The sequence below is a fragment of the Cantharellus anzutake genome (assembly GCF_015039405.1).
Source record: "Cantharellus anzutake strain C23 chromosome Unknown EI90scaffold_111, whole genome shotgun sequence".
Taxonomy (NCBI): domain Eukaryota; kingdom Fungi; phylum Basidiomycota; class Agaricomycetes; order Cantharellales; family Hydnaceae; genus Cantharellus; species Cantharellus anzutake.
The window spans coordinates 219,290-240,917 of NW_024067061.1; the positions used below are offsets into that span (position 1 = coordinate 219,290).

General features: G+C 49.8%; 7 protein-coding genes across 7 annotated transcripts; 1 reads left to right on the forward strand and 6 right to left on the reverse strand.

Annotated features, from left to right (window-relative positions):
- Positions 1-2,325: 2,325 nt before the first annotated feature.
- Positions 2,326-2,942, reverse strand: EI90DRAFT_3134004 (uncharacterized protein; the record flags this gene model as incomplete). The annotated part of the gene is made up of 4 exons (XM_039064624.1): positions 2,326-2,557; positions 2,610-2,690; positions 2,754-2,875; positions 2,928-2,942. The coding sequence occupies 4 exons, from the start codon at positions 2,940-2,942 to the stop codon at positions 2,326-2,328; spliced, it is 450 nt and encodes a 149-aa protein (XP_038909404.1).
- Positions 2,943-8,219: 5,277 nt separating this feature from the next.
- EI90DRAFT_3134006 (uncharacterized protein) lies at positions 8,220-10,204 on the reverse strand (the record flags this gene model as incomplete). Its single annotated transcript, XM_039064625.1, has 3 exons — positions 8,220-9,772; positions 9,827-10,054; positions 10,105-10,204. 3 exons carry the CDS (start codon positions 10,202-10,204, stop codon positions 8,220-8,222), a joined length of 1,881 nt encoding a protein of 626 aa, XP_038909405.1.
- A 444-nt stretch (positions 10,205-10,648) lies between these two features.
- Positions 10,649-12,454, reverse strand: EI90DRAFT_3158756 (uncharacterized protein; the record flags this gene model as incomplete). The annotated part of the gene is made up of 6 exons (XM_039066190.1): positions 11,676-12,454; positions 11,484-11,618; positions 11,217-11,431; positions 10,956-11,158; positions 10,871-10,900; positions 10,649-10,823 (listed from the first exon to the last, which is right to left on the reverse strand). Exons 1-6 carry the CDS (start codon positions 12,031-12,033, stop codon positions 10,649-10,651), a joined length of 1,116 nt encoding a protein of 371 aa, XP_038909406.1. The 5' UTR covers positions 12,034-12,454.
- Positions 12,455-12,952: 498 nt separating this feature from the next.
- EI90DRAFT_3158757 (uncharacterized protein) lies at positions 12,953-13,932 on the forward strand (the record flags this gene model as incomplete). Its single annotated transcript, XM_039066191.1, has 3 exons — positions 12,953-13,051; positions 13,119-13,672; positions 13,750-13,932. Exons 2-3 carry the CDS (start codon positions 13,424-13,426, stop codon positions 13,930-13,932), a joined length of 432 nt encoding a protein of 143 aa, XP_038909407.1. The 5' UTR covers positions 12,953-13,051; positions 13,119-13,423.
- Positions 13,933-14,768: 836 nt separating this feature from the next.
- Positions 14,769-15,903, reverse strand: EI90DRAFT_3085475 (uncharacterized protein; the record flags this gene model as incomplete). The annotated part of the gene is made up of 3 exons (XM_039062133.1): positions 14,769-14,860; positions 14,893-14,913; positions 14,970-15,903. A coding segment is annotated over one exon (741 nt), but the record flags the coding sequence as incomplete, so codon positions are not given.
- A 1,635-nt stretch (positions 15,904-17,538) lies between these two features.
- EI90DRAFT_2867399 (uncharacterized protein) lies at positions 17,539-17,901 on the reverse strand (the record flags this gene model as incomplete). The annotated part of the gene is made up of 1 exon (XM_039053837.1): positions 17,539-17,901. A coding segment is annotated over one exon (363 nt), but the record flags the coding sequence as incomplete, so codon positions are not given.
- Positions 17,902-20,125: 2,224 nt separating this feature from the next.
- EI90DRAFT_3085479 (uncharacterized protein) lies at positions 20,126-20,617 on the reverse strand. The gene is made up of 3 exons (XM_039062134.1): positions 20,438-20,617; positions 20,372-20,379; positions 20,126-20,289 (listed from the first exon to the last, which is right to left on the reverse strand). Exons 1-3 carry the CDS (start codon positions 20,547-20,549, stop codon positions 20,242-20,244), a joined length of 168 nt encoding a protein of 55 aa, XP_038909410.1. The 5' UTR covers positions 20,550-20,617; the 3' UTR covers positions 20,126-20,241.
- Between the last annotated feature and the right edge of the window lie 1,011 nt (positions 20,618-21,628).

Below are 21,628 nucleotides of genomic sequence, written 5' to 3' on the forward strand. Positions count from 1 at the left end.
TCGAGATCCTGTATGCTTGGTTCTGAATTCAAGTTTACCAACAAGATATTTAACATAGCAATCTGGTGAATCGCCCCTTCCTTTATCTCGACATTAAGGAGCTTTCCATCAGTGTCGGAGTATAAGCCACTCTTCGCCACTCCTTTGTCCCCAACTCGTCCGTAGTCCTTCCCCATGCCCGAGACGCCTCTCGTCTTATTCGCCTCACTCGAACAATGTACTCCCACTGTGAGGAACGGAAGATCACTCGCCAAGGTCAGAAAATAATGCATTTGTGTCCTGGGTCACGTCTGACACCCGTTGAGAAAGCCTACCAGCCCGATAAATCCATTAGAAATAATATATTTATGGCAATCCAGTGTTAAGACGAAAGAAAGAAAGGTATCATGGACGAAACCCAGTGTCATAAATGCATAACTCGCCACATGTGTCGGCAGTCCACATCGATACGCTCGCAGGAGATCGACCCTTGCGGGCCTCTGAGCGGCCCGGTCATGGTTCATGAGAAACAAGCTGGGTCAACCTGCCTGCGCAGTCACTAGGCATGTTTTCATTAAAACTGACCCAACTCCCTCATCAATGTAAAGTGTTCCCTCGCTTGTGAATCCTGCCACTAGCACTCTACTTTCCCCGATGCACCAAACAAGCTGGGAACCCCTGTATAGCACGTTTGACAGGTTGCGAAGGCGACACTGGACCACCAGGTGTCTTGGTGGACATTATACCGAGGTCAGTACGAAGTGCCGTGTTGGACAAATTAGTCAACGGCGTCGCCGGAACAGAACGAGCACTCGAGAGAGTTGTGTGTCTTGTCAGACTCGAGGCATCAGAGAACGTGGGAGGAGTCCACTTTCTGGACACGTCAGGGCTTTGAGTCACGATTGGAGTTGGTACAGACAATGTAGAAGGGCTATCTGGTCCGATGCCGATGGCTAGGTTGTGCGAAGAGCTACGAATGTTGAGGCGAAAGCCACCAAATTCCGCACGATGAGAGAATTGGGATCATTCTAACGATGTGAGACCAACACTGTCGGTAATCCTAGAACTGAACAGCCGAGACTGCTGCAGTGGTGCCAGGTCAAGTATAGCTGACCCAACTCCCTCATCAATGTAAGTGTTCCCTCGCTCGTGAATCCTGCCACTAGCACTCTACCTTCCCCCTGGCACCAAACACGCGTGACTTGGCTACCACCCACGCTGGGGATGGCACCTCAACGGCTGCTGATCTTCGTGACAGCTGTCACACGTCATCCAAAACGCCACTCGATTTCTTGCTCACCCCTTCACACTACCACTACCAAGCGGGCGATACAGGAACTACTACTCGGTAAAAACCCTTGCCCCCTCCTTCAATTCTTTCTGCTGCAAACTCATCCGAATACTACAAATTAGTTCGAACCTGCGAATCGTTCGAAACCCCCCCACCCCCCCCCAATTCCAAATGTCGAGACCCCTTCGCCTCAAAACGATGCCAGGACCTGAGTTTACTCGAGTGCAGGTCCATTTGCCACCCTGGAATAGATCGTACAAGCGGGTGTGGGCGAAATATCACGTCAACTTTATCGCTCAAAACCAAAACCATGTATCGGATCTCTTCGTGTACTGCGACGGGTCGCAGTACCGGAACAATGGAGTCGCGAAGACAGGGTATGGGGTGGTTGGCTACTCCAACCAAAATGTAGTGTTTGAGGAGAGGGGGAGGGTCGGCAATGTCGATACATTCGAAGGGGAGATGATGGCCCTTCAAGTAGCGGCAGCGGAAATAGAAAAGACAATCAAGGCTATCAGCGCGGCACCCCAGCCAACCCGCATTTTCATATACTCCGACGATGTTACATCGATCGAACGAATCATCGAGCCCACGCCGAAAATAGGATGCCAGTACTCGAAAGAATTCCGGAAAGAGATGGGCAAGTTGCTGCAAAACCGGCCGCATATTGATATTGTGATAAGTTGGTGCCCATCCCACCAGGGCATTCAAGGAAACGACTGAGCAGATAGCCTAGCTAAGGCTGGCGCCCTTGGATATTAATGTCTTCGCTGTTGAATGCACACATGTATCATAATTTTCTTTTTTCTCGTGCATTGCACATGGATAATTATGTGTCATAGTTCTCCTGTTCATTCCCATTGTGCAGCACGTATGTTTTCCAGCCCTACATTATACCCAAACCGACCCCCCTCATTTGAACGAGGTGTTCACTCACTGCACCAATATTAGTCATCCATTCAGCCACATTGTCATCATTCACATGTGTAAAATATGTATAACAGTGTTCCCTAATGAGTACAAAGATTCGCCCACACCATGAAAGAGATTTCGCATCACTGAGTCTTGTTGGCACTCATCGAAGCTTCGGCTCGAAGCTTCTGAAGCTCGTCCTCCAACTCCTTGCATCTCGATTCCAGGTTTGTATACTCGTTTAAATCGACACCGCAGTGTTGGCACCTTGGGTCCTCCCCAATAGGGGGCCAACGTTCCATAGCTGAGAGTGGGTCGAACTCATCATGTGTTCGTACCATGCCTAAACGCATAAGTGAAGCTTGTTTGATTGCCCTTGGAAACACTTGATTAGTACCTTGTCATCCAATCATATAAGGCATCTTACCGCTTCACCTTGTGGGATCTGGCTGAATGAGTGGCGGATTGGGTTCCCGTAGTTAGGGAGTCCGATACAGGGTCGATCTCTCTTATTTAATGACCTGTTAGCTCAATATCTTACATATTAGAGCGATGTATAATCATCTCCTACACTCTGAGCTTTTCCTGACGATTGCGCTGTTGCTGCGTATTAGCCGCCCGGCGCTCATCGGCTGTGGCATACAAACGAGGACGTCCGCGACCTCGTTTCTCCTTAGCATTGGTGATTCCCGCCTACGATAGACCAACTCAGTATTAAAAAGCTATTGGGATGGCAAAATCGCACCTGAGGAATATCCATGACAGCTTGATCTGAACTTCGTCAGAGTTAATCCCACGCCAATTGAGGTCACGAGCCTATTCTCGTTTCGACAACCTTTGACGTCGTCTGGTCTCTTCACTGCATCCCGACAATCCGAGGGTAACTGCTGGTCATTGTAATGTAAGTACTATTCTGTTCGCCTTTCATACATGATCTAAATCCTTTGCCTTCTCTAATAATTTGTGGTCTCGACCTCATTGGACAGCGCCGCAGCCACCAATCCTTGTAACTGTTAAGTACTTTCCCTGTTCACCTTGCGTACATGTGTCATTTGAAACTCGTTCTGATCTTTCGTTTGCTTGCAGCCTTGTCACGACGTCACCGTGACACCTGCTTAATCGACCAACCTGTCTCAGGCTCCAGTGGGTACGAATCTCATTCCCTTGTACACACCTCGTTCACGTTGCGACGAGACACAGGAATCACAATCGGGTTCGTGCTGGCGTTGTTCCGTTCAGGAGCCTTCGGTGTTTCTAGAAGGCAGAGAGTCTTAGTGGCTCGCTGCCATCACGGAGATATCGATTGATCCTAGACAGTCTGGTCACCCAGGCCATTGGACCTCTTCCACGATAGGGGTGTGATCGGTCCTTCTACTTCACTCTCCGCGTTGTAGCCTTTTCCCCTGCTTGATTGGCTTCCCAGATATTGGTCGAGCCCCATCCCAGGTCGCACGACGCTTTCTACACGGTCGATCTTGTCGCTGCCACCTTCCGTGAGGCCGGAAACCTCCAGTTGGAGGCCATTCACTTGACTATGAGCTCTGAAGCCATGGAGGCCTCGCCTATTCCCATTCCCAACGCTAATCGACTTTGCCAGGGCTGGAAAATAAATCCTCAGGGCATTTTCTATATTCGCCCACTTGGGCTGCCGTCGCATGATGGCTCGCTGCACCCCAGCCGCTTTCTCTACGACCAACGGATTGCGAGAGTGGAGGAGGTGATTAGTCTTGTTGTCGATCATTCACTGGGTGGAGCGATTCAGAGATGCAAGCTAAAGTTACCGTACTCCCACCATTACTACCATGCTGTGTTTGAGGTATTTGTCCTTCCATCCGAATCTCTCATTCCCCGACCATGGCTTCGAGAAGCCATTGATTCATGCATACAAAATGAATCCGAAATCTCCCCTCCAGAATACAGCCGCTTTCCTCATGGGGCGCGACGGTATTTGCGGTGCTTCGTTCATCCCATGCCCCCGCCTACACCATCACCCGAGCCCATTTCTTTCCCATATCCTGATCGCAAGGAAGGCTGGACTGTAGGAAAGACTTTCGGTGAGGTCTTCCTCAAGAGGCTAGACCCATCGAAGTGGACCAAATCCATGAAGAGGGCGATAACGGATAATAACGAGAGCATTGCGGAATGCATCTGCGTGCAGCACTGGGAGCAGCATCTCATCGGAACTACATCATCAGGATCGATTGGTATAGCCGATGAGGTGGCCTCTGCATTTTCCAATGCCCGTTATCACGACCGTTTCAAACCCGCTGGACCAACATATCCCCCTGGGGCGGTTCGGTTCTTTTCCCTGTGTACTCTTACCGGGGATGGAGATATCCTGCTGAGACTCGCTGGACATCCATTCCACCCGCCGGAGGATGATGATGGGGTCTCTTCTGAACCAGAAGAGTTCTTTAGCGAGAACGACTGGGCGGAAGAAGAGGAGCCTTCTACGTCACCCTCAGAAAGGTATGATTCCTCAGTTCCATCAACACCACATACCTCTCGCCTCTACTCTCGTTCTGGTCGAGGGTTTCGTCGACGAACTCGATCTCCCCTTCGACGAAGCCCTTATCCCCGTCGACGCTCAGGCGCACCAAGGAGGGGACCTCCAGGGCTGCGGTGGGATTTACGCTGTCCTTTCGAGGTGCGAGAGGATCAGGAACGTCCAGTTCATCGAGCCCAACGGTGTGCACGTTGGGCGCCTCCCAGGTTGCCTTTAACCCGGGAAGTCTCACATCATTCCTCTCGTCCCACAAACCGCCCAGGATGGCGGACCGCCGGATATGATCACTGTACGGCTGTAGAGTGCTCCTATGCACCAGAACACCGTTGCCCTCCTTCGCCTCCGGCCATGGAGGGTGTCCAGGAAGCCCAAAGCCCGTTAGCCCATGCCTCGGTCCCCACTTCCCAATCTCGACAGGAACTCCGTCCACTCCCCCCGTCATCCTCCTATGAGTCGTCGTCAAGATCGAAAGCACTTCCGTGTGTGCCCGGACAGCATCACCCATCCCTCGCTATGAAAGGCGTTCAGTTCGAAGCAGCCCAAATCTCACATATGTCGGCTCCTACCTCCCAATACCGACCAGGACCCCCTCTACCCCTCCTGCCATCCTCCTTCGAGCCACCATCAAGACCGAGAGTACCACCAGATATCACACGTTTCACCTCAGTCGAACAAATTGTGGCACAGGATGGAGGGACAGCGTCTTTGCTAAAGGACACTATGATCATTCGAGGTACGCATAGTATGTTTAGTAATGTCCTATTTGCTATTCTCATGACGATGTTGATAGGTGCGCCTCGTTCACCCGTTCCGCTACTTTCCCCTGGTCCTGAGGCTGCAAGCCATGTTGAGAAATGGAGAACGGAGTTGTCTCGTAAGCTCTACTGTTTCCTTTTCTATCGGGATACCTCCAGTCTAATACATAGAGGATGTCTAGAAGGTAGTATCAAGCGGGCGTACCGTCAGACGCTGATCCGCATTGTGGCCGTGAACACTGATAAGATTTGCCCCTACAATGGAACATACGCCTCCTGGGTGAGCGCTACACCCTCAGCGAAGACAAGCGTCTTGAACGCTTCTCCAAAATATCGAGAGTTCATGGACTTTTGCCGGAGACCAGTCAGCTTCGATCCACTCCGCCCATACCTTGCGCTCATTGAGCTCCGCCCCCCTTTTCATTATATCAAAGCGCCACTCGTTAACATCGACTTGCTTCGTGCTCCTGATGGTTTGAATTGGCTCCCAACGTCTGAGTGGAGAGAGAGACTCTTAGGCACACAGTCCGTGCTGAAGCAACTCCTTCGCCTCGTTCAGAGCACTGTCTCTCGTCTCTGCCGAGCAGAAATCCTTCCCTCTCACCGTGAAATCATCAGAATACTCAAGCACGAGTCAGAGCTCTATCTCAACAAGCTGCTTCAATCCCGCATGATTGCGGGATCCGAGACATATCACTGTGAAACTGTTGGCGAGATCGAGCGCCAGATTGGAGAACTACGAGGACTTCTTCGCTATTGCCTTCTCGTTTCCCTCGATGCGTGTGCCGTATTGGGTGGTATGGAACTTCCGACGTGGCCAGTTCAAGAAATAGCCATTGGAACTATTTTTGACGGCTCAGACGGCACTCACTCTGAGGTTCACGACCTCACTCTCAGCACCTCTGCCCAAGCCTTTGCCCTCACTCTAGAACGGTGGGGAATTCCCCATTGGAGCGTGGAATATGGTGAAAAGCGCTTTGCAGTTTGTCGATCATGTCCCCCTCTATTCGATCATGCAGCAGAGCATGCCCTTCAACAGGAGATACGGAATCGTGCTCAATCCAAAGACTCGAGAGGCATTGTGAAGGGGGATATTATTGTCGGGTTCGATTTTGTTGTTACGGGAACCATCACATGTTCTCGCCCTCAGCATTACGTGTTCGCGGCTCCACGAGATGATTCCTCCAGTCAGCAATTTGTCATGGAGCAATGCCTGAATGCGCTTGCCCCCGAGGGGAATCCTATTCCGTTCAGCGACTTCACTGTTACAATGAAGAGTGTGCTACAAGGAGTCTGGCTAGATTTAAAATACGAAGAGGGCCTTCACCGTAGAGCGACCCTGGAAGGAACAAAATGGGAAAAGATGAGAATTCCATTCGCCATTGGCGCCCATACTCCACTGTTGACAGCATTTGTCAAAATACCTCCCTCGTACTACCAACCTAACCATCCCCTTCCATCGTCTAATCAATCTGTACCCTTTATTGGCCTGTCTAGCGCTTTTTCGTCGCCTAGGATTGACTCTGCCGCCGCTGATGTTTGGGTTGGCATATCCATACGCCTATCAGGTCCGGTACTGGAGCTACGTGATGACTTGGAAGCGGTCAAGACGCGGGGCATTCTTGCCTTTCGAGAAGTCCGTGATCCCTCCTTGAACCGGAAAGTGGAGGGCTGGGATGGCTCGACGCACACTCTGAAGTTGCTTTGCAAGACACAGGAGTGCAATGAGAGTCTCAGGCGATACCTCCAATCAAGATTTTCAGGTGCAATTCTCAGAGATATCAACATGCACGACTACACCCCAAGCGGGTATACTGGCATCTATGAGCTTGGGTACATCGGCGAGGTCTTTTCTCGCCCATACGACGAAGCCACCACCAAAATCCTCCTGGATCGCGCTCCAGCGCCACTCATCCCTCGAGGCCCAGACACACTGCCAGCCGAGATAACAGAGCTGTGGACGCGGATGTACTCGCAAGATCTTTTCGAGTATAATCGCTTCCCGATTATAATGGCGACAGCCGGCCAAGGACGCTTGCCGTTTAACGTCATTGAGGTGACCTTCAGGCGTGAAGCGCTCGAAAGGATGTGCTTGCGCAGGCCTCTTGAGCTGAACCAAGAGGAATATCTTGGACTCCTTCGTTTTTGTCTCATCCTTTGTCGCCTTCAGCGCTTCAGGCGCGCATTCCGTCAACGGATCTACCTTTCGGAGGGCTCTATCTACCCCAGTGTTGTCCGTTTCATTTCCAGCACTGGAAGGCAACTTTTTGAGGGCATCGAATGTCGATCGAATGAGATGTTAAGGAAGTCCGGGAACCCATCTCAAGAGGAGTTTGAGTCCATTCGCTGGCAGCCAAAAACCGGGCTCTTCGCACTCAAAATGGCAGAGTTCCCACCTGCTCCTCCAAACAAGCCAACCAGGGAGGATCTATGTGGCGAACTGTAGTCGGAGAGTTGCCTAGCGTTGCACAGCGGCTGTCGTATTCGTTGTCTATGCCTCCGTGTACTCCGGCGTCTTCTACCCAATTATTTCGTGCAACGTAGATTGTGTTCTCGTTTGGCACAGCACGAAATGATGTTGTATGATATATGTCATCTAATCCTCACATCTGGCTATTGAACGCCGTTTAAACCATTTTAATTTTTACTCAACTTGATCCTTATGTCCTTATAAATAAGTGTACTTGGCGGCATTTCATTTCAACCAAACGCCAAACATAAATTTGTAGAATACTGATTACCACTTAGGCCGAAATGTTAGGATTGGCTATTACTCTCAGGGCGCCCTGCGTGGCAGCCTGGCGATCCATTTGTCCATTACCCCATCCCTTTCTTCGCTGGCCTCTGCCTCGTCAAGAAGCTGAGCTACTGACCTAGCAACCTTCCCAACATCAGCCCCTTTATTTAGAAGAAGTTCTTCCCCAGCATCATTAATGAGCCGCCAATGCAAGGAAACATCTGGCTCGTCGAGTGGTGACTGTTTGCTTTTAATTTGCTCAGCAATGACATCGACCTTAACCAGGAGTTCAACATCTTGACTCTCGAGTGCTTCCGAACGAAGGATCGTGGCAGCCTTTATAGCCGCCCTCCACACCCCGTTCTGTGCACACCTAAGGAGGTGGTCATAGGTGACGGGCTCTCCATTTGTACTTGCTGTGGAGGAAGGAGATTCTGAACGTGAGCGAGAGTCATGTTCATTCTTGACAGTGAGATAGCTGACGCCGTTGTTCTTCTCCCTCAATCCTGACTGCCCTTTAATCGGGCTGCTTTGGGGTGTTGGGTTAATCACCTTAATCGGTGGAATAGACGCCATTCTTGGGGATCGGTCCATCGTTCCACCCCTTGGCTTCGCCAGAATATTGTCCCCATTTTGCAGCAAAGGATCAATGGGAAGAATGGCGGTACTCATGCTATTCCTGCTTTGGGGCATCGGATTAAATTGCGTGATGGCCACTGCGGGAGAGGCACTGCATCCTCCCTCTCTGGAGATGCTTCTTCTGTTTTGCGGCTTCAGATTGAAGTGAGGCACGGTGTGCAATGCCCCAATCTTCGGGGCCTCGTCCTCGCTTTGTGGCATCAGATCGAAGCGAGGGGTGCTGGGTGCTGTGTAAGATTCTTCCATCGTCAGGACCTCGTTCTCACTCTGCATTGTCAGATCGAAGTGAGGGATTGTGTAAGATCCTCCAATTGTCAAGACCTCGTTCTCACTTTGAGGCAAAAAATCGAAGCGAGGGATGGTGGTCATTGTGTGGGATCCTCCAATCTTCGGGACCTCATTCTCATTGTGCGGCATAAGATCAAAGTGAGGGGTGGTCGTTGTTGTGTGAAATCTCTCAATTTCCGGCACCTCGTTCCCACCTTGCTGCATCAGATGAAAGTGCAGGAGGATGGATGTGTGGGACTCGCCAGCTGTTACCGGCGAAACCGATCTGTCTGATTCATGCAGCTGCTCGCTAGGGGTCTCTGGAACGGTCGTTTCGTTTGCCTGACTAGTCCCAGCTGTCGTTTCCGGCATTGTTTTCACTACGTGGTTGCTCGCGACTGGGACCTTCCGTCCGGGCTTAGCTCTTGCCTGTTTAGGCTTACTTGATATCCTCTTCGACCTAGTCCTCATCCGTTTGGGGCTTGGATGACTTGATGTCCCCTGGTCATTGGCACTAGTCGCTTCTGGCGAGTCTGCCTTGCGTTTTTCTGGATGTCCTGCTCGAGTGCTGACGGCCACTGTCTTGGCCACGGCCCTGCATACCTGATCTTCGGGCAATACATAAGATCGAACCTCACCCTTTGGGTCTGGAGCCCAGTGCACTACCTCGCGTTCCACATATTCCTCTGGACAACGGTACCTCAGCTCTAACCTTCAAACATTTACTGATATACCCTTACCTTCGGTCATGGTCTCGACTCTCAACCTCTGGGCTGGAATGGTGTGAGAGAGTTGCAACAAGCAACGGGCAGTTTCACGTGGCGTCCAATTGGACGGCAGTGACTTATCCAAGCATGGTACTCCACGATGCCACCCGGCAAATCGAAGGCGATGCTCAAGTAAGAGGGGGAGAATGTTGGCACTCTTCCAGTTGTCCTGCACCTCGTCAGCTGAGCCCACTTTATCACCTAGTGTGTATGTCAGTCGGTGATCACCCAGGCTCAACCTGAAGACATACTGATTAACATCCGGAGTTGTTTAGCGCACAACTTGCGGCGCTCCGTGGGCTTACCAAACTCCTTGTCGATTTCAATAGCGAAGCCATCCTCGTTTTTCATCACTGGTGTATAAAAGTCCACATTATCCTCATCTATAGCCTTCGGCTTCACGCATACGTTGCTGCCACCTGGATGCCTCTCTAATGTTGGAGGAACCGTGTGCTATGGGAGGCCGGACGAGTTTTCGTACAGCCACATTCCCACATCCGGGTGAGGAACTCGCCCGGACAGCCACATTCCCGCGGTAGCGTGACTACTTAGTCACAACACCTTTTCTCTTTTATATTATTTCGGACTAATCCGTGCCAGGCCACGGACATATTCATTCATTTGAATTCATTTCCTTTTCCCTCAGTTCTTCACGCATATTGGCTGAGACTGAGGTTAGTTAGTTACATTCCCTCATTGCTTTATCATTGTAACTTATATTATGTATATTACCTCTAGTCATTACTCATAGGTAATATATCCAGTTCTTCACGCATATTGGCTGAGACTGAGTCATTACTCATAGTCCAGCTCCGAGATCATAAGTCGCTCATCAACATCTAAGTCATCATTAAAATGGACAGTTTTTTTGGCATGTTGCACGATGGCCTTCATAAGGCCCGATATATTATGTTCCTCATTCTCAGACTTCACAGGGGCCTTGAAATCACTAAGGTGACGGAGGAAAGCTCTACAGCAAGTTAGCATAAGCAGCAGGAAAGGGCCGGATATACAGACTTTTGTTTGGCAGCATTGGGCTGATAAGGGCTGAGGAAACATTATAAGTAGGCTCCTTGTGCATTGCCATATCTATCTTGCTCACCTGAATGCTGATACTCCGTCATACAGGGACCTCATACTTTGCGCGGCCTGTTGAGTAAAGGGTAATCCCAATGTTTTCACTAGTTCAGCGATGAATGGTGAACTGGTGAATGCAATGGTTGACTCTTGTGGTGGCACTGCTTCATCGGAAGTGAAGCCCACAAGTGCAATGCCAACAGGGTAAATCGAGCTGAGCGTGGAAGCCTATCATGTCACTATTTTGTCAAATTAGATCTACAATAATATTGATCTCCAACTTCACCTGAGCAGCGTATCTGCCAGTCAGCTTTTGTAGCAAGTAGAAGCCCTTTTCAGATCGTGTTTCCCTCTCGTCTTTTGGTAGGATTGCATCCCCATAATGCACGAGCAACTTGTCATAAAAAGCCTTTGCTTCATCGGCCCTCTCAGGGTATTTCTCTTCGATCTTCAATTGCTCTGCCTTACGAAGGCTTCCTGCCTCTGAGCTATCTTTCCCAGCTGAAAGGGGAAATATTGAGTGTGTGAGAGTGTGACCGTGTTGTGAACTTACGGTGCAATTTCAACCATGCCTGCCAAGCTGTTTGTCCTACCTCACTCGGAACATGTGAACGGAAACGTTCCATGGCCTCCTGAGGTGACTTGCCATGTTTCTTTGCATATGCGGCAATGCATGTCTCTAGGAATACTGTCCGGAATGTTGAGGATAACTGAGTGGCTTGGAGCTGTTTAGATAATGACTCACTTTCGAAACTTAAGTCATTTGTCAGTGAGACGGCGTCAAATATGTCGCCAATTGTTCCAATAGTTTTGGGGAGTGTATGTCCCCACAGGTGCTGTGCAACATCCCGAACTACGTTTTCCAGGGAGGGAAGTGGCTGAAAGCTGGCCCTGTGGGCCATTGTAGTGTGTTTCTCGACAAGTGCCCTTAGGTCTGCAAACGGACCAGTTTTTTCTCCCAAAAAGTCATTTGCCGCAGGCGCTGTTGTCAACACCGTGATTCCGTCCGTGAAATTGGCATTCAAGTGGAGGATGGAAGCATTAGGTGTATCACTGGACACGTCAGACGCGTTATTGGACGTGTTTTTCAGAGGGGAGGACATTATGAGAGTTTTCTCTCGTTCTGGAGGTCATTTTGGGTTTAGGGGAAATCTTCAATTTGCATCCGATCCATCAAATTTGATATCTTGAAAACAAAATGTTGTATCTACATCGTTTGGAGCATTTATGGGTCGATCTACCCATCTCCTGTTGCGTAGCCATGTATCCTAAAGCTGGTACCCAGATCGCATATATAATTCCGCTCCCCGAACGTCCCCTTTCAAGTTGATGCCGACACCATTCCGGAGCCAACCAAGGGTCGATTCCACCTCCAAATCCCGATTCAACTCCTCGGAGGAATCCAGAGCGGGTCCACAAGAGGTTTGTGTGGTAGATCGACATTGAGAAAGTGAGGATCGGACTGGGGAGATGGCATTGAAGGTCGATCACAGTGACATGATAACTGGCCCTGATAAGTGGAATGGGCTCTGGGATTAGTTTGCGTTACATCGAAATAGGCCATTCCCTCCACACTACACCATCTGAGACCTGATCGATCCAGCTACGCAAGGTGTGCAGGAGGTGAGTTTCGGGGGCAGTGGCAGTGCCTTCTCGTCAGTTTCCCGATTTGGGGGACATCTATACCCCAGCTTTCATATATCACGCGACCAAATAAGACCCCTCAAATCGAGACACAGCCAGCTGGTTTTTCGTTTCGGAACATACCAATTACCCGAAAAAGGAAATTTGATATTGCCTTTGCATAGCCACAAGTGAATGAGCATTTTTGCGTGACATGGGACCATTTGACCGCTTGCCTCGTGTGACGCGTGACAGAGTCTTCAAATGAGCCTGACCTGCGAGCCCGCGTGACGCGTGACAGGTAGTTGGTCATGTGGGTACAGTACGTTTATGTAAATTCATCTGCGCGATCGATGCATCTAGCGTCATTAACAAGCTCTGATCTCCATTGTGCACCCCGCTGGATGCTAGGACCAAAACGGAATTAAGCCCAGCGCTTCCACGGAGAGGAGGCAGGATGCTACGTCCCCTTTTCTCTTCATAATTTAGGCGCATAAAGTATTCAATTTCACGCATAATAATTCCCCAGCGTCTCTCATTTAATTTGCCCTTTGCGCCCATGGAGTCCCACATGTCACGCCCCATCTGTGTGAACTATTCCCGCCTCGAAGCTGTTGCCGTTCAAAGCGCCATGCAGGATCCTTCTGCGTTTCATATCCTCTTATTCAATGATTGTGTCGTTAAATTCAAAGACTCCATGGACCTCCTTAACGAAGCTGATACCTAGGCGTTCGTTTACGCGGCAGCATTCAAAATCCCTTCGAATGCACCGTTCAAGATGTTTGCGGGTACTTCTGTCGGGGCCATATGTGTCCAGTATCATTTGTGTAATGGAGCCCGTCAACCTTTCAACCAAGATCGAGTAGGTCAATGACACCACCAATGAGGCTGAGGTGCAGTCCCGCTTATTGTCGGGCGGTTGCTGACACCCTCAGCTGGCTCTTCGAGCCCCCTCCTCCAGCCGGTGCAGAGATTCGTCTAACCGATCGAAGGAACGCACGCTCACACGCAAAGTCGCAAAGTCCCGCCCGTTCGTACGGAAAGCGGCCATCTCATCCCTTTTTCGAACATGCCATTCGCTACACCGACGCGCCTGCCCTAGAGCGACATATAAACACGGTATGATTGAGTAGAAGTAGGTCTTCTAGTCGATTACTGATGGATTTTACTACAGACTCTCCGCGATCATCGGGTAGGACCCTGCCGCTATGGGTCAAGATCTTGGACGAGCGCGTGGTGATGGCTCAAGGCGACATCAAGCCGCCAAACTTCCTCATCGACCCTCAGACCCTACAGGCGACCATCATCGATTTCGGCGATATCAGCGCACTGCCGCATCTGTTTGTCAGCTTCACGCTACCACATTGTCGAGTTTTTGAGTCCGATAACTTTTTGGCAATGGAAGCGGCTACAGGGTTGTATTGGCCATAACCGGACCGGGACAAGAGTTTTGGTAAGTCATTCCTCTGGCTAACGTTAGGTTACGAGTTGATGTTGGCATAGGCAAGGATGGTCTCCCGTGCAGAAGAAGGCGACGTCTCATTGAGTTCAATCGAACCACTGCTTCAACAATGAAAACCATGTGGGCGATGTTGGGGAACAAGCCTCCGATTGAATTCTTCGGGTGGCTGATCTTCATTCGAAGCTGAGGACAGTCCCCTCGGCTTCTGTGAGAAGCCTCATAACTGGCCTGGCCCTGACGTTCGTGCCTTCCGTGGGCACATCTTAATCCTGGTGAGGGAGGACATTCCAAATGACTCGTCGAATCAACTCTGAACGAGACCTGCTCCATATTCATACAGGACCATTGCCTAGAGTGGCTGCATCGCAAGTCTCAAGAACACCGTTGGCATGTGTATTCACAGTCAACTGCCAAATGTCACTTAGTGTTCGAGGTCACTGCCTCGGCGGTGGGGAATGGCATGATTGCCCCACAGGCTCTTTTACTAGACGGGCCCCCCCTCTGAATAGCTCAGAAAACCGCCCCTGTTAGACCTCCCCTCAGACCAAATGTTGCGAGATACCACTGTGGCTAGAATCGCTTGATTTTCGTGGTGGAGTGGGTTGGCTGTTCCCCGATGGGTCCGAGAAAGCAATGCTCATCTGATGGCTTTTGGCTTCGTGGATGTGCCGTCCTGGAAGGTTGACATTTTCTCGCTTTATACCTCTTTTTTCACCTTGACAGCTTATAATTTAGTCCTCACTCATCACGCTCGTAAAACTATGTTCTGTGCTTCAACTTGCACTTCGACATTGTCGCATCTATCTTCAAGCTGGTGCTATCCCCTCGTCTTCCCCCATCCTCAGCTTTCCAGCCAGCTGCATTGCAAGATCATCGCTACTCTTTCATCCACGTGTACCCAGCTCTTCTTGTGGTTGGGTGAGATGTTTAAAGTTACAGATGTAAAAAACGCACATAAAATAGACACATAATGCGAACTCTTATACAGAAGCGAAACACTAAAGCAGTCGATTTTAGATGTTTCAGAAGCAGAATCGTCTGATGATGCTCTGCAAAGAGAATGATCGCTAGGAACTGGGATTTCATAGTCAAGCACAGACTCCTCTCCAGTCGCTCTCTGGTTTATCTAAAACTTCGAGGGAAGGTTTGAGTCAAGCGTGGCACTTGAATACCAGGCAGCTTGGCCAATATCGATGAGAATGGGAGCTTTCGTCCGGCCCTGGAGCAGAAACCGAGTACCATCCTTGCTGGACTGAGGACAGTAGAAATTGTTGATATAATTGATCAGTTGATCACCGTACCAGGGCTGTACGCCATTGGTGCTGTTTGCCTTGACAGGAACCGGGCAATACTCGTCTGGGACAGCGAGTTGCGGGCCGCCATTAAACCATACCTTACGGGAGGCATGGACTAGTGGGGTCCTTCCTGCAGCAATTGAATAGCCCCTTTCATCTTCTGGTAAGTGATAGAAAAATGGACGCCCGATCCAAGACTCGTCCGAGTCAGGCCCCGCGTCCACCCAGGAATGATGCCCATAGACTGTGTCACCTGCCAATGGAAGAGTGAGTCGAGTAGATTCCGGATGAGGGATGCGATACGGGCAAGTAGGAGCCAAGCCAGGATTTATAATCCAAGATTTGTCTCCCCATATGTTATAATGCGCAATAAAATCACCCGATTCTGTCGACCAGGTGAACGCACTGTGCTGATCGAAGGCAGCAATGTATCGTGCCCCCGGAGAAAACGCAATCGTGTGACGTTCAGGAAAGGCTGGCTCGAAATCGGACCGGAAGGGTTGAATGGGAGTGCCGGGAGGAGAGGCAAGGAGCTGGATGTGCGGGTTGCCTGAAATGTATATACGCGCCACGTTGTTGTACCAAGGCTTTCCAGGATCCCGTAGGACTCGTATAATGAAGAATCCACTATCTGAGACTGCAGTTACGACAGGATAGGCACCTATGGGGAGAATGCCAAGTTTCACAGGGAGCGCACGATGGCCATAGATAGCAATGTTCCCATCGACATCCTCAGTGGCAACACGATGATGACCATGGATAAACTCAATCCATGCTGGCGGATTGGGTGGATGGTTCTGGAACTGAGAGATCGTACGTTGATCATCGACATCAGCAATCTCAATAACACCGCTATCAAGCCCAAGTGCAACGTATCGACCATCTCTCGAGAGTGCTGCGCATGTCACAATGCCATTATGCAAAGCCTCGCTCAATGGAATCAAGTGGTTCGAAATCTTGCTGGAAATACCGAAGATCCGAATAGGTTCAGAGAGGTGGCCATATAGTTTATAAAAAGACGATTTGGGTGGGCAGAAAAGAGACATAGATCGATGAAGCAACCATGGATGGACCCATTGCATCGCTGCACATTCTCGGAGGAGTTCAATTACGTTGTGATTCTATTAAAAGCGATATTCAAACAAACATAATATGAACCCGCTCAGACTTACATTGAATTTACCAAATTTTGATGGCATGTCAATGTCCCCTCCCACGTGCAGGAATGTAAGCAAGTTTTGCGTAAGGAAGGAATTGAACTCGTTCTGCAATTCATTGTCATTGGACTCTTGGGAAAAGAGTTTTGCTGGGTCCAGGTGGTGGAGTACATTGTCAATGATGTATTGGATGTGATTGGGTTGATCCTTGTAGGGTTTAAAATCAACCCATTTTCCTTTGTCACTGAGAGGGGGATTAGTGGGTATCCTAAATTCATTCCACTTGCAACAATTATTGAAAATTTGAAGGAGTAGCGGTCCGAGAAAATATCCTTTCTTGTCTTTGATAAAAAATACATTGTCATTTTCATTACCAATTGGACTCCCCGTTATAAATTCTTGCGCTGTGGCATGATAGAATTTAACACCTTTCATATCATCCGAAGGAAGTTCAATGATTGAGCTAATCGGTTCCAATGTGGCTTGGGCCTCATCCTTGGCAATTCCTAAAAGCTGCGACATAGAATATGCACTCAGTGACAGACGTGCCGAACTAATCGTGCCAACCAATAGATGATACATCTTGGCTACATCAGCACGCATTGCAGATGAATCGGGCATATAGGCCCTTCGAAGTATTCGCAAGTACTCCCAGTTGAGACTGGTGGGTGGATCGGAGAGATTGAGCAGGTACTGGAACTCTGTCTGCAGGGTGCGACCATGCCGTGTCTGCGAGATGACTTCGCGAATTCGGATTGACGCCATAACAGGCAATTCACGACAAGCCAAAGTAAAAGCATCGAGATCTTCCTCCGAAGGTTTCCACCGAGATTTCTTGATGCGATCTCGAAGGCCATCCTCCACCATACAACGGATCGTGTGATATTTCTCCTCCTTCGTAATTTTATCCACATCTTCATATGGTATGACAAGGCCCCGTTCCCGAGCTTCATCCCAAGCCGACACAACCAACGACTCAGGACGACAGCTAACGAATACTGCAAAAATGGCTGGCAGCTCTTCGAGGATAAGGACGAGCTCCATCAGACGTTCGAGTGCTTCTAGATCTCCACACTCATCCAAGCCATCTAAGACGATGACGAGGCGATCTTTTCCAGAAGGTAATATCTCCATTAGATTACGCATAGGCTCGATAACAAGAGCCTTCATTTGCTTTTCCAGAGACAGATACTGAGGCAGTTGCAGATCTTGCTGCCGAAGGCACCTGACAAGTGACATCATGAACTCCCTATCAAAGCATGCGAGTTGATGTGCCAGCGTGGAAGGGAACAGCTCAATGGAATCAAGGCCCGTTCCGACCTGGTTTTTATCCCAAAAAAAGGATGCTGCCAGAGTGCCCTGCGCTTTGAGGGCAGATGCAATGCTCATAGATATCGCAGTCTTCCCTGTCCCTGGAGAGCCCCGTAACCAGACAAATCGGGCCTTGGTATCCTTTAGATGATGGAATATGGAATTTTGTGCCTTGACTTGTGTGGTTGGGAGGCATTCGGACTTGCTCTTCACGTAAGTGTGTTCGGCAGGCGCTCGCTTGAGTCTTGAAAGCTCCGCTGAATGCGTGTTAGCAAGCGTGTCCAAAAACACGCACATAAAAACATACATTCCACCGATGCTCGAATTGTCTGCAGGAGGGTTAAAATCGACGCCTCCGTCTGTCGAGTCCTTCAGTCAGCTAACACCCAACGCTCGAAAGAGAAAGCGAGCGGACCGAGACCGAAGTAATAGCCTTATTGATGCATGCCTTCACATCGCTTATATCGTTGGCGATATTTGACGCCATCACCATTCTCTTGAAGAGCCCTCGACGCTTGAGGAATTCAATACGGTTGGTCTGTTCTTCCAATGCACTAGGAAGAAGCTCTGAGATTCTCCGAGTGACCAAGGGAGGAGTATGCAACGTACTCGTGAAACTCTTTGAGCGGAGCAATCAATTCGGGAGGGACAGTTTGACCGGCATACAGTTCGAGTGGCCGCAGGATGGCAGTGTAAGCGTTTCGGACCTCGTCATTAAGGCCCTTAAGACTTTCGTTATTGCTGTCAACGGTCTGTGCGGGTGAGAAAAAGATGTGTCACCCAATCACTGATCGATCATGAAACTAAAATGCCATGCGAACCTCGTAAACTTGGAGCAACGTTAGGAGGAAGTCCAGGATTTGGCTGACGTATGGAATAGGAGATGTCTTGAGAGCAGAGGATGCAGTTTGGAGTAAAAGCTTAGTGGCGCTGAGAACCGTTTTCTTTCGATCACCATCTGGAATGGCCGATGACGAAGATGCTGGTTCCGGGGGAGGAGATGCAACAATAATGTCCATACCTGGGCGCTCTCTCTGTGCATCAAGGATTGCGTCGGGGTCATGAATGGGATATGTTATGGGCGCCGAGTGCGGGTTATCAATACTCCGCCGAGGGTGGAATAGCGGCGGCTCCCAACCACCAAGGGGTGAAAGATCGGGTGTGGTTGGCGTAGACTCTGAGGGGTTCGGTGGGTCTGATAGGTTTGAATGAGGATCTCCGCCAGGATCCCTCATGAAACGGTGTCCTGGAGGCGTCCGTCGTTTCGAATCTCGGGATTTGCTGGGGGAACGCGACGTAGATGGGACACCGGGAGGCTGAAGATTGGGACCTCCCGATCTATCACGCTGAACATAGCTAATGTCGTCATGGATTTGGTCTGTCCGAACTCTTGTGAAATGAATCTGGGGAAGTGAGGAAGTCGAGGGTTGTGATGACTGCGAATCACCAGAAGACGGCGCAAAGGTGGGATGTTGAGACGAGGGTTTTCTCTTGGGAGCCATAACACCAGCGCAGATCGTGATCGATGCAGGAGGTGAGAGGGGAAAAGCCCGGACAGCTTGCTCAACCGCGTCCTACCCGATATAAGTCAAAGGCAGCAGATAGACGCCGATGCAAATCCAATTGGGAGAACAAAGGGTTATTTGATGCTTCCCCTTTTGGAAATAGGACATCTCTAGTCGAAGCAAGGCGCGTGCATTGGCCACGAAATTGTGCAAATGAAGGGTTGCAACAGGATGTGAAGCTGACGTATCTACGATATACTTGATTTAGGTCGGCGATTTCGAATCGTGGCAAAAGGTAAAAGTAGCCTTCATAGGCATGGACCACTATGATACTTGTATTATGAACAATGAGATGTCCGACACTTCCACGGAAACAATCTACAGAACCAGCAGCTCACTTGTCCAGGTACATGCGAACGGGAGCGTTTTGTGGACCCAGAGATTCAACGTGGGAAAATAGAGCCCCATCGTTGACATTTGGCGATTCAGGTGTGTCAAATGCTAGCCAATTATCCTCTGACGTTGATTATTGGATGCGCGCGATCCATTTACATCTTGAACTGAAGCGGAAGATTTGGATTGGCAGGTAGGGTGAGCGCGAAAGTAGGCTCGAGACTCTGGACATGTCGCAATTCATCTAAACTACTCGCACAAGTAAGGCGAAAGGAAGGGTTGGCAGCAGACAGACCTGCCAAGTGAGTGCAAAATTCTGTTGCGGCACTCTTCCTCATTGGGGGGTTGATTATTTGGGCCCTCGGCGAAAGATACAAAACGGGGTGAGGATATCGAACTCTTTTCAGGGTCAGCTGCGGAACGTAAATCGTATATCAAGCTGGACCTACATTAAAGGGAAGCGTGCTCGGAGGAAGGTGCGAGTTGGAAGCCGTGGGATTGGGATGAGTCTGGAGGTCTTCAAGACCTTTGGATGGCGATAGAAGTCTCGGGAGAAGAGAAAGAATTAATTGAACCGTAAAATGGAATATGGCCACATGTCATCACGCCAAGCCTGCTTCATTTGGAGTCCTTCATGAATAGCGATATGGACTCCAGGTGGATATAAGAGTTGAAAGTAGAGTCTGCATCCACGCATCGAGTGCTGCCGAAGGGGAATTGAGGCAATGGAAAGATATATAAGCTGGCGGAATTTCCCCTACCTGAGCCCCACAACATCACCCGCATAGCCCACAACCTGACACACGAATGGACCCACTGGAAACTCAAGGGATTTAGGATATAGCCAACCTGAAGGATCTCATTATCGAGCATCGATGGACATTTCTGCTTGCACTCTCATCGGATGTATCGAGCAACAACGGCAAAAAAAGGAAGTCCGGATATCGGCACCTGCCGCTTCCTCTCTCGTGGTGGCATGGAACGATAATGGCTAGGCAGGTGACCAGCCTCTCTTTAAGGGGAAGAGAGATAATGGCCAACGTAGCTGTTCAGTGTTATTCTTGATAATGCGTTTTCATGGTGTGCTCTCGTTCTGGTATCGTGTCAAGCTCCCGACACATGGATAGCATCTGGGATTATTTCTACCCTGCTTGATTTCCTCAAAACATGATGTCATCTAGCGGCTGATAGCCCGGTCGGGCGCGTCTCAGTGCCACCAGTGTGGAGTTGAACGAGGTCGGTACTAAGCCGGATGTCAGGGGGACATTAAGCCACCTGCGGCCTTCCTAACATGTTGGACTTGGTTGGCTACATAACTAAGTACTCCGCTAAAAAAGGCTTCTACCAGGATTGACAAATCTTTGGGGTGTCGTTGATTTCGACCTTGACCCAGGCGCTTCAGTTTGAGCAACATCTCCAAACATTCTTCGGAAGAGGAAGTGTCCTGCAATTAAAAAGGATTTCGCAGGCCACCATGGAGCCGATAGTGTTGCACGGCACACATACATACATCTGACACACAGGAGCTTTCGATTGCGAACAGGATCCGTTTCGTCATCGATTCAGAGCGAATACGTTTATGCAAATTCATCTGTGCAATCGATGCATCTCACGTCATTAACAAGCTCCGGCCTCCATCGTGCGCGTGGCTGGATGCTAGGACCAAAACGGAACTCAGCCCAGCGCTTCCACGGAGAGGAGGCAGGATGCTACGTCCCCTTTTCTCTTCATAATTTAGGCGCATAAAGTATTCAATTTCACGCATATTAATTCCCCAGCGTCTCTCATTTAATTTGCCCTTTGCGTCCATGGAGTCCCACATGTCACGCCCCATCTGTGTGAACTATTCCCGCCTCGAAGCTGTTGCCGTTCAACGCGCCATGCAGGATCCCTCTGCGTTTCGTATCCTCTTATTCGATGATTGTGTCGTTAAATTCAATGACTCCATGGAC